The sequence below is a fragment of the Chelonoidis abingdonii genome, chromosome 14 (genome assembly GCF_003597395.2).
Source record: "Chelonoidis abingdonii isolate Lonesome George chromosome 14, CheloAbing_2.0, whole genome shotgun sequence".
In the NCBI taxonomy this organism is placed as follows: Eukaryota; Metazoa; Chordata; order Testudines; family Testudinidae; genus Chelonoidis; species Chelonoidis abingdonii.
Genome location: NC_133782.1, coordinates 37,727,558 through 37,739,010, shown reverse-complemented (window position 1 = coordinate 37,739,010; position 11,453 = coordinate 37,727,558). Strand labels below are relative to the sequence as shown.

Sequence of the window (11,453 nt, the reverse complement as noted above, 5' to 3'; positions counted from 1 at the left end):
CCCCTGCCTCCAGCCCACTCTGCCCTCGAGCGCCTTCCAGCTCGACCCCCAGCCCGTTCAGCCCCCTGGCTTGACCCCCACCCTTCCCCCAACCCAGTCTCCGCTGCCCCCCTCACCTGTATGGGTCTTGGTCTCTCTGTGCTTTGGCTCCCCCGAGGGGTGCCCCCCTCTCTCAGATCTGTGGGGCAGATGGGAAAGGTTAGTGGGGCAGATTGGGGGTGCCCTGTGTACCCTGCTATGGGCTGGGAGGGGGATCCCCTCATCTCTCATTCCCATCCCCCCCAGGTCTCCCAGGACGGGTGGGGGGGTTCCATGTCTCATTTCCCTCCCCCCGCTCACCTGTGAAGATGCCCAGTGCCAGCATGGAGGGGCCCCGGCCCTGCCCGGCCTCACCCTCCACTGGCCCCAGCCCGGGGGGGCGCAAGGGGAAGGTGCCCAGCGCGGGGGTGTGGGTGGAGGAGGAGGAGGCCCTGGGGGAAGAAGAGAGGGAGTTAGGGAAGGGGGGAAGCAACAGAGAGACCCCCTGGGGGAATCCCAGCCCCCACCCCTCACGACCAGGGAATCCTAGCCCCACAGACCCTGCCCCCCACACCTAGGTTATCTGAGTCCCAGAGACCCCCCAGCTGGGGCAATTCCTGCCTCTCTGACCTGCCCCCAAGGGGGATGCAGAGGCATCCCCCACCCACACACTCACCAGTAGGACAGGCTCTGGGTGGAGGCGGGAGATGGGGTGGCTGTGGAGCAGAGGGGAGACAGTTCAGGGGGGGATCATGGATTTGGGGGGCCCAGCTCTGGAGAAGGGGGAGTGAAACTGGGCAGGAATGGGGGGGTGTTCCAGTGCCCGGGGGGGTGACTGCCCCAGGGAGCGGGTGGGGGGCAGCCATGGCTTTGAGGCCTTGTCCCTGTGACCACAGCTGGGCCAAGCTGAGGTCAGTTCTCAGCTGGCTGTGGGGCAGCCCCCTGGCCCTCTCACCGATGCTGGAGCCAGTGGGGGTCTGGGCAGGTCCCGGAGCCTGCTGGGAAGAGGAGAAATGGAGTGAGTCAGAGTGGGGTGCCTGGGCTGCACCCCCACTTACTGTGGCCCCAGGCACCCACATGGCCCTCCTGCCCCCAATAGCCTGTGTAATCCCTACCCACCCCCACTCCGCAAGGGGCACGAGGGCGACTCACTGGCCAGCTGGGGGTGCTGGAGAGGCGGTAGGGGATGGACTCCAGCGAGGAGGAGCGGCTGTGGGGGGAGAGACCTCGTTACGTGGGGCGCCCCCTGGCTGGGTGCACACACAGCAGGGGGCGCAGGGACACACACACACACATACCCCGCAGGGCCTGGCCCTGCCAGCAGGGGGTGCTGAGACACACACACACACACACACACACAGCCCAGTCCCGCCAGCAGGGGGTGCAGAGACAGACCCACACACCCCGCAGGGCCCGGCCCTGCCAGCAGGAGGTGCAACGGGACACACACACACACATATCCTGCAGGGCCTGGACCTGCCAGCAGGGGGCGCAAGGGGGCACACACACCCTACAGGGCCTGGCCCCACCAGCACGGGGTGCAGAGATACACACACACCCCACAAGGCCTGGCTCCACCAGCAGGGGGCGCAGGGAGACACACACACACACACGCTGCAGGGCCTGGCCCTGCCAGCAGGGGGCACAGGAGGACACACCCTGTAAGGCCCAGCCCCACCAGCAGGGTGCGCAAGGACACACACACACACACACACACACACACACACACCCTGCAGAGCCCGGCCCCACCAGCAGGGCGCACAGGGACACACACACACACTCACCTGACCACCTGGCTGCAGAGCTGGGTGCGGGGCCGCAGGGCACCTACGGGAGGGACGGGCCTTAGCTCCTGTGCTGGGTGAAGACAGGGAGTCCAAACCCCCCTCCCCCTTCACACCCACCACACCACAGGTATCCCCCACCCTCTCACGCCCTCTGCCCCACAGGCACCTGCCTCACCACCCCATGGGCATCCCCAGCCCTACTACACATGTGGCCTGTGGGCACCCCCCAGCCCTCACATGCCCACGCATCCACTGCCCTGAACACCCACTGCCCATGGGTGCCCCCAGCCCTCACGAGCCCACCATCTGTGGGTATCCTCAGCCCTTGCACGCCTACTGCCCCATGAGAACCCCCAGCCCTTGCACACCCATGGGCCACAGCACCTGCGCCCACCTCCTGTGGGCACCCTCAGCCCTCACACGACCACCGCCTGTGGGCACCCCCGGTCCTCACATGCCCACAGCCCCATGGGTACCACCAGTCCTCACGCCCACAGCCCTGTGTGTACCGCAGTCCTCACACGCCCACTGCCTGTGGGTACCCTCGGCCCTCACACACCCACAGCCCCATGGGTACCCCCGTCCTCACATGCCCACTGCCTGTGGGTATCCTCGGCCCTCACACGCCCACCGCCTGTGGGCACCCCCGGTCCTCACATGCCCACAGCCCCATGGGTACCCCCAGTCCTCACACGCCCACTGCCTGTGGGTGTCCTAGGCCCTCGCACGCCCACAGCCCTGTGGGTACCCCCAGTCCTCACACGCCCACTGCCTGTGGGTGTCCTCGGCCTTTGCACGCCCACAGCCCCGTGGGTACCCCCGTCCTCACACGCCCACTGGCTGTGAGTATTCTCGGCCCTCGCACACCCACAGCCCCATGGGCGCCCCGCCCTTGCACACTCACTGCCCTCCCATGCCTTCACACACTTGTCACCACATTTGTTCTATATCAAGGGGGCTCCCCTGTGCCCCCCCCCCAGGTTCTCCTTACCGCTCTGTGAGGGGGAGGTGATGCCAACCGGCCGGGGGGTACTGCCCCTGCCCAAGGGAAAGGGACACAGATCAGGGCCAAAGGGATTGGGGGCCTCCAGTGCCCCCAACTCCCCACACAGCACCCAACCCTGCCCATCACCACATGCCCAATGCCCCCCAACTCCCCACTCAGCACCACAGCCCAGTGCCCCCCAACTCCCCATTACCCACGCAGCATCCAACCCCTGCCAAGCACCACATGCCCAGTGCCCCAACTCCCCACCCCCAGTGCCACCCAACCTGCCCCAAGCTCCCCACACCCTCCCACCTGGCATCCCCACTCCCACCACTCCCCATCCGTTGCCCAAGGTTCCTGCATCCCACCCCACTCCTGCCCCGCAGACCCCCCCCAGGTGACATGCCCTGGGCCCGGAAGGGGTTGGCTGACCTGCTGCCCTGGCATCGGCTGGGCGAGGCCTGCAGGGAGGGGGCAGAAGGGGGGTTAGTGTGTCCCGGGGGCAGCAGAGAGACAGGGCCACAGGCTGCCTATGAGGTGAGTGGCACAGATGGACGGACAGCAGGCGGGACAATGCGCAGAAAGACGGACCGTGGGCAGGAGTCACACAGACGGATGGTGGGAAGGCTGCCTCACAGACAGACAACGGGCGGGTGACACACAGACGGATGGACGGATAGACAGCGGGCAGGATGACACAATGACAGACAGACAGAGCAGGATGACACACTGACGAACAGACAGCGGGCGGGATGACACAATGACAGACAGACAGCGGGATGACACACAAATGGCCAGACAGACAGCGGGCGGGATGACACACAGACGATCGAACAGACAGACAGCGGGCAGGATGACACACTGACGGACGGAGAGACAGACAGCGGGCGGGATGACACAATGATGGATGGACAGACAGACAGCAGGCGGGATGACACAATGACAGACAGACAGACAGCAGGCGGGATGACACTCTGACGGATGGAGAGACAGCGGGAGGGATGACACACTGATAGACAGACAGCGGGCGGGATGACACACAGATGATCGAACAGACAGACAGTGGGCGGGATGACACAATGATGGACGGACAGACAGACAGCAGGCGAGATGACACAATGACGGACAGACAGCAGGATGACACAATGACGGACAGACAGACAGCGGGCAGGATGACACACTGACGGATGGAGAGACAGAGGGAGGGATGACACACTGACGGACAGACAGACAGCGGGCGGGATGACACACAGACGATCGAACAGACAGACAGCGGGCGGGATGACACAATGATGGACGGACAGACAGACAGCAGGCGGGATGACACACTGACGGATGGAGAAACAGCAGGAGGGATGACACATTAACGGACAGACAGACAGTGGGTGGGATGACACACAGATGGCCGGACAGACAGCGGCCGGGATGACACACTGACAGACAGACAGACAGCGGGCAGGATGACACACTGACGGACGGACAGACAGCAGGCAGGATGACACAATGACAGACAGACAGTGAGTGGGATGACACACAGACAGACAGCAGGCGGGATGACACACAGAAGGCCAGACAGACAGTGGGTGGGATGACACACAGACAGACAGCCGGCAGGATGACACACAGACGGCCGGACAGACAGCGGGCGGGATGACAGACAGACAGACAGCCGGCGGGATGACACACAGACGGCCAGACAGACAGCGGGTGGGATGACACACAGACAGACAGACAGCAGGATGACACACAGATGGTCAGACAGACAGACAGCACTCGCCTTGAGGATGCTCAGATATTTCTTCAGTTCGTCATTCTCCCGCCTCAGCGCCTCCAGCTCCCTGGGGAGGGGAAGGATACATGGGTTCAGAGGGGCTGGGCACTGCCCTGATCTGCCCACCCCCAGGACCACCCCCCACCCGTGCCAGGACCTGTGCACGAGTGCCAGACTCTGTGCGTGCTGTGCTGAGCGGACTACGCGCCGTGTGCCAGCCATGCCCCAGGGATGGCGGGTGCTGTGCCCAGGGGCACGTTCCTGGTGACTCCCAGAGGCCAGGCTCTGACCTGTCACGGGTGGAGAGTTTCTGGCGCGTCTCCTGCAGGGACCCCTCTGCCTGGGACACTCTGTCCTTGTAGAAAGAGAGAAGCCGCTCGCTCTGCACCCGCTGGAAACTCCACACCTGGGAGACAGACACAGCAAATGGGGCACCAGCTGGATCCTCTAGGGGGCGCTGCCTCCCCTCTGTCCTCAGGGCAGGGACTGGCTGGCTCCAGGGGGTGGGGAATGGGACATGGGGCCTGTCCCCTCTAGGGGGCACCAAGTCCAATCCTGCCCCAGGGCGGGGACTGGCTGGCTCCGGGGGGTGGGGAATGGGACATGGGGCCTGTCCCCTCTAGGGGGCACCAAGTCCGATCCTGCCCCAGGGCAGGGACTGGCTGGCTCCAGGGGGTGGGGAATGGGACATGAGGCCTGTCCCCTCTAGGTGGGCCTGGCTGGCTCAGGAGGTGAGATCCAGAAGTGGACTATCTGCGACTATCAGCGCTGTTGCTGACTGCACTGAAATCCCCTGTGATGATTAACTTCCATCTCCATTCATCTCCCTCCTTATCTGGCTCCCTTAGCATAAATAATTAGCGGGGTGCAGGGGGGAGAGTTCCGGCAAAGCCCTTGCACTGATTATTAACCAGCCCTCTGCTTGGTTAGTAACTCAGCCACTCCATCTTTGCCTGACCTCAAATTCCCCCAGCTGCCTGACCCCTTCAAAGATGGGGGACCCCGTCTGGAGTCTGGGCCCCCCTCAATCCTCTCTGATAACTCTGCAGAGCGTGCTTGCTGCTGGCTTCTCCTCCATCCTTGTCATTCCTATGGCTTGTCTCTGCCCCTTGCCCATCACAGGCACCCATCAGAGCTGCACGCGACCTGCCTCAATCGATCTCCACTCCACCTCCAGACAGGTTCTTCGGTGTAGCCACCCGAGGATAACCGCAGCATCGCCCTGGGCGCTCGCGTTCAGCCGCATGTGCACCTGACCCCTGGGTCCATTTTAGAGTCCCTGCCGGCCCAGCCTGCACGCCTCCGTCCTAGCTGGAGGACTTGGCATTTATCTGGGTCAAAATATCGTTGAGTGGAATGGGCCCAGCTCAGCCAGTGATCCAGTTCTCCGCAGGCTCGTCACCATTTCCCGCTCCGCCAACCCTTGGGTCATCCACAGACCTGACCCTCAGTGATCTTATACTGACTTCTCCCCAGTGTCCTAGAAACATTTCCGAGATAGGACCAAGGAAACCTAGGTCAGCCCTGACGGCGGGTTGTCCAACCATCTCTTTAAAACCTCCAACAACAGGAATCCTGTCTCCCTTGCTGCGGACTATGCCCCTTATGTCTTCTCCTGCTGTCAGTGACCATTGATCCCCATCCTCTCTACAGCAGCCCTCAGCAGAGTTGAAGACTCTTCTTACTCCCCTCTCAGTCTTCTTTTCTCATGCCTAAACACGCCCTGGTTTCTTAATTTTTCCTTGCAGTTCAGGTTTTCTCACCCTTTGATCATTTTCAGCGCTCTCCTCTGGACTCTCTCCAGTTTCCTAAAGTCGGGCACCCAGAACTGGACACAGTACTCCAGCTGAGGCTTTGCCAGTGCTGTGCAGAACGAGACAATGACCTCCCGTGTCTTATAGACAACATACCTGGTAGTATGCCCCAGAACATTTGACTTTTTCTCAACTGCATCACATGGGTGACTCATCTTCAATTTGTGATTCACTCGAGCCCACAGTGCCTTTGCAGCCATGCTATTCCCTACCTAGTCCTTCTCTATTTAGTAGCTGTGCATTAGATTTTTTCCTTCCTGAGTGTAGTCCTTTGAATTTGTCTTTGCTGAATTTCATCTGGCTGAAGTCAGACCAATTCTCCAATTTGTCGAGGTCATTTTGAATTGTAAGCCTGTCCACCAAAACCCTTCGACCCCTCCCAGCTTAGTGACAGACGCAAATTTTAGAAGCATGCTCTCTGCTCCGTTATCCAAGTCATTAGTGTGACTAGAACCCAACCTGGGACTGACCCCTGCGGGACTCCACTTGATATACCCTCCCAGTTTGCTAGTGAACCATTGATAGCTACTCTTTGAGGATGGTCTTTCAACCAGTTGTGCACCCACCTTGCATCATCAAGATCAGATTTCCCTAGTCTGTTGTGTCAACGCCTTACTAAAATCAAGCCATATCACCTCTATGGCTGCCCCCGCTCTGCTAAGCCAGTAAACCTGTCAAAGGAGGCTCGTTTGGCATGATTGTTCTTGACAAATTCATGGTAGCTATTCCTTATAAAGTGCTGAAGACCGCCAGGCACTAGAGCTGACCTCTCTCTATGCAATCCCACTAGAGACGTACGTCCCCATTAGATGGTGATTCCCAGTCGAGAACTATTTATTGAGATCTGTCCCTTAGCTGGTTTTTAATGTGTGCACCGTTGACATTGGATCCCTGCCCATTCTTTAATCAGGGTGTCAGGCGGTGCTGTGTCAAACACCTTACAAAAGCCAGTCACATCTACAGCGACCTTTACCAACTAAACTTGTGAACTCCTCAGAGAAGAAGGTCAGCTGTTTTCCATATAAATGTGCTGACTGGTATTGATTATACCTCTGTCCTGAGTCCCATGTAGCTTGTTCATTCTTTAGCCCAGGATTGTTTCCTGGCCTATAGTTACCTTGGATGGAGTCTTTCCCGTCTAGGGGGTGCCGGCTTTGATCTGACCCCTCCAGTGGGGACTCTCTGCCCCTTACCTGGGAGATGTGGGCCAGATATTTGAGGGCCGTTTCCACTGGGCTCTTGAAAAAGATCTTTTCTTGGGGTTTCATCTGTGGGCGAGAAAGAAATAGGCAAAGCAAGTACGGAGCAGCTCCCACCTGGTTTGGGTCAACCATCAGATATGGGCTGTTTTGGTAGGGCACCTTCAAGCCACATGCTGCACCATGGACCTGCATCCCAGAGTCCTTTGCACTGCTTTCAGGTTTCCTGGGGGTTTTCAGGGAGGACAGTGGGACACCTGAAGGGGTCAGAGGCCAATACACAAGGATCCTACTGGAGCTTTTGAGCCAACATGAACAGATCATTTTGGGGACCTGAAACAACCAAAGCAAAATCATTCAGGGCTAAAACTCCAAAAGGTCCTCATGCTAAATTGAAATCGGAGCATCCACACACAATTGGGCTAAGACCACATCTCTAGTTAACCCAGAATCATGTGTAGACAAGAGAAGGAAGGGAAAATGGTGGAAAAGGATGAGAACAACTCACATTATCGACGAGACACAGATATTTGCAGGTCACTCCACAAATGGGGCATATCTCTGCAAGGGTTGAAGCAAGAGATGATGATGATGATGATGATGATTGCTGATTGTGGTCGCAAGTTCTGTACAGAGTTTATAATGATTTAACTAAGCCAGGGAGCTGAAGCAGTACAGTTTGTGTGTGTAGGCAAGGCACTCTGTTACTATTCCCCCCACCCCCTGGGGTTTTAGTGAAATGGAGAGTGTGAAAGTGAGAGAAAATGAGGAAAAAAACGCACTTTTGCTTCCTTTTTACTTTTTTTTCTACTGGAAAAAGCTGATATTTTTAAAAGGTACTTTTTCTCACTTTTTAACATTTTTCAAACTATTTTTGCACTTTTCCTGTGGAAGAAAAATGTGCAAAATGTGGGGAAGAACTCACTTTTTACATTTTTCCCATGGAAAAAAGGGTAGAAAAGAGATTTTCTATCATCCCCACCTCCATTCCCCTGTATTTTTTTGAGTTGGGGGAAATAGTGCAACTCTCTCCAACTATTTTCCTTATTTTCTATTATTTTCACAATTTTTCCAGTCAGAAAAAGTTAATTAGGGTGCAGATCTGGGTTCCCCCCTCACTTTTTTTAACTCTATAGTTTGAATCTTCCCCCTCCTTTTTCCAATGGGGGAATGGTAGTCAAAGTTAAAAAAACACAGAAAACGGGAATTTTCCTGTATCGCTAAATGACAAATGTCTGTTTCTTCCTGAACTTCATCAAAATGATTTTTTTTAAAGAAAAAATAATCTTCAAGTAGGAAAATTTTGAGAATAATGTAATGGTTGAAAATTTCTTCTCAAAACAAATCAACAATGATTTTTTGGGGGGAGGGAGGGGATGTTTTTGAGGGAAATGTTTTCTGAGAAATTTCTTTTTTGAAGGAAACACTTTTGAAGCATTTTTCGGGAGGCTCCAATGATAGCTCACGATATGCATGGTCCCAGAGGCTTCTGGAGGGGGCCGGACCCCATTCCCTGCCCCTCAGAACCCTGGGGGCAAAGCACGGAGCATGCCCTAAGCCTCACCCGCAGCAAAGCATTTCCTGCAGAAGAGGTGTCCACAGCTGGTGATGCAGAAGTTGGCACCATCTTGGCGGAAGCACTGATTGCAATGGAACCAGTCCATGCTGTGGGGGACATGGACGAGGAGGAGTTAGCTCCGGCAGGCCTGCAGTGAGAGGGAGGGATAAATGGGGGTAGTTTGATAGATCCAACGACAGATAGATGGAGAAGGAGGGAGACATGGATGGATGGATGGATAATGGGACGGGTGAGCATGTGTGAGGATGGAGAGAGGGAGGGTTGTGTAGATGAATGGTATGTATAGGGATAGATGGATAGATGGCAGGGTGCAGGGGAAGGCTAAAGGGATGGATGGTGTGTGGGGGATGGATGGGTGGACAGGTGTGTGTGGTGGTGGCTGGATAAAAGTGATCAGGTTCCTTATTAATGAAACAAATATGTATGATTAATTAACTTTGTAATATTGATTTTTATTTATTAACACTTTAATGATGGTAGTCTCTTGACTGAAATGTTATTTACTTTATTAGCTATTACATAATTATTATTAATTATGTATAATCACTTAACTATAAAATATTGTTAACAAATAGTGTTAATTATTTGCTAATTGACCATTTATTGTTATCAATAACTGATGTAAAATATTCAGGGCAGTTCTCTGGACTCTGTCATCCAGGAGCTCAGACAGGATGGTCCCTTCTGGCTTTATAATCTATGAATCTCTATTTTGATAAGGGTTCTTTAGTTATCATCAGTCATTAGTGGCCATTCGTCCTTTTGTGGATTATTTTTGGGCTTGGAAGGATCAGATTTTTATCAACAACATCGGTAAACATCGATTTTGCTGCAGATATGCAAAATATTTCCATTAATAATAACTGAAAGTTACAGCCATAACTTCGGAAATTACTGGAGTTTGATTTTGACATTGTATGTTTCCTCATGTGATACTGACAGCTTGTGTTTATCAGTTATAAACTTTTTGAATTTCAGTATCTACCATAATTAAAAAAAATTACTGTCTGACACATCCACCCATTATCAGTCCCTCCCTAAGTTCCCCCCATGGTGAAAATTTAAATAAGTAAAACTAGAAAAAAATTATTTGAACTCTTAAATAAAATATTGAGAAAAAATGGCTAAACACTCTTGTTATCCATCAAAATTATAATAAAATAAAAATCGAATTCTGCCAAACCTGTTCATAATCAGTAAATCTCCATTCTGAGCAGTGGTTCTTTCATTATTATTGGCCATTGGTGGCAGTTCCTCTTTTGTGCATTATTTTCTTATGTCTTGTGGGTTATTTATGAATATCATCATGTATTTAATGAGGCCTGTTTCGTGGGTTGTCTTTACAACGAAATATTGTGGGTATTTACTACTTATTTCTCATTGTCCGCTAATTGTTTGGCTCTTGGTTGCCTTTTGATTGGTTATTTATCTGTTACCATGGGCCTTTGGGGCAGTTTTGAATATTTATGGGTCATTTAATCATGACCTGTCTTCAATTCTCTAATTATTCAGAAAGAGCTAATTAATAGCTCTGCGTTAATTATGAGTTTTTCCGGCATGTTGGCTTTTGAATGACTGTTTCCTAAGTATCGTATATTGATTATATTAGAGGTTATGAATGGTAGCCCCTTTACTAATGAGGGATTATTGGTTATTTAATGAACTCTGGGCTATGTTAATTGAGGTGATTGGCTCTCATTATCTATGTTAATTGGGGGGATGGTAATTAGTATTTGTTGATAGTAATGCTGGTGATATTAATGATTGTTACTGAGATGAATGAAATTCGGGGTGGTTGGCTGTTGTGACGTTATCGTTAACATATTAATTACCCTGCGGGGATGAGTTGGGCGTTAGGCATCATGGGTGACTGGGGGGTCATTATCAGTTTTATTAATGCATTAATGTTAGTTAGCTATGCCCAGACCATAATTCGCGAGGGCGTTAACGACTCTGGTGGTTAATGAGCTGCTGGGACGTGGCCAAGGGGTTAATTAACTTTGGGGGGTTAATTGGGGTGCTGGCCATGGCCAGGTTATTGCCATGAGTCATCGTCTCCGAGGGGGGGTTAATTAATTAGCGGGGGGTGGCAACTTTGGGGGAGCTAATTAGCAGCTGTGACGTAGGGAGGGGGGTTAGTAGCCCCTCCCCTCGGCTTTTGTATGGGCCCCTGGACTCAAAAAGAACCGCCCCTCCCCCCGCCAGCCGCCCGACGGTCACCTCAGGGCACGAGGCGGGGAGCGGCCGTTGGAACGGGCGGGAAACGGGGCCAGGGGGCGGGGCGGGGAAAGGGAGGG

General features: G+C 54.1%; 1 protein-coding gene across 1 annotated transcript; it reads right to left on the bottom strand.

The window, feature by feature from the left end:
* Positions 1 to 690: 690 nt before the first annotated feature.
* RNF212B (ring finger protein 212B) lies at positions 691 to 9,241 on the bottom strand. Its single transcript, XM_032803352.2, has 8 exons — positions 9,142 to 9,241; positions 8,086 to 8,138; positions 7,572 to 7,646; positions 4,855 to 4,970; positions 4,571 to 4,631; positions 3,226 to 3,254; positions 2,797 to 2,843; positions 691 to 734 (listed from the first exon to the last, which is right to left on the bottom strand). The coding sequence occupies exons 1-8, from the start codon at positions 9,239 to 9,241 to the stop codon at positions 691 to 693; spliced, it is 525 nt and encodes a 174-aa protein (XP_032659243.2).
* Between the last annotated feature and the right edge of the window lie 2,212 nt (positions 9,242 to 11,453).

Excerpts from the sequence above, each read along its gene's own strand:
- RNF212B (XM_032803352.2), bottom strand. The coding sequence starts at position 9,241 with ATGGACTGGTTCCATTGCAATCAGTGCTTCCGCCAAGATGGTGCCAAC. Across the intron at positions 4,971-7,571 it reads ATCTGGCCCACATCTCCCAG|GTGTGGAGTTTCCAGCGGGT; the intron begins GTAAGGGGCAGA and ends TCTGTCTCCCAG. Across the intron at positions 3,255-4,570 it reads AATATCTGAGCATCCTCAAG|GCCTCGCCCAGCCGATGCCA; the intron begins GCGAGTGCTGTC and ends CCCTCCCTGCAG.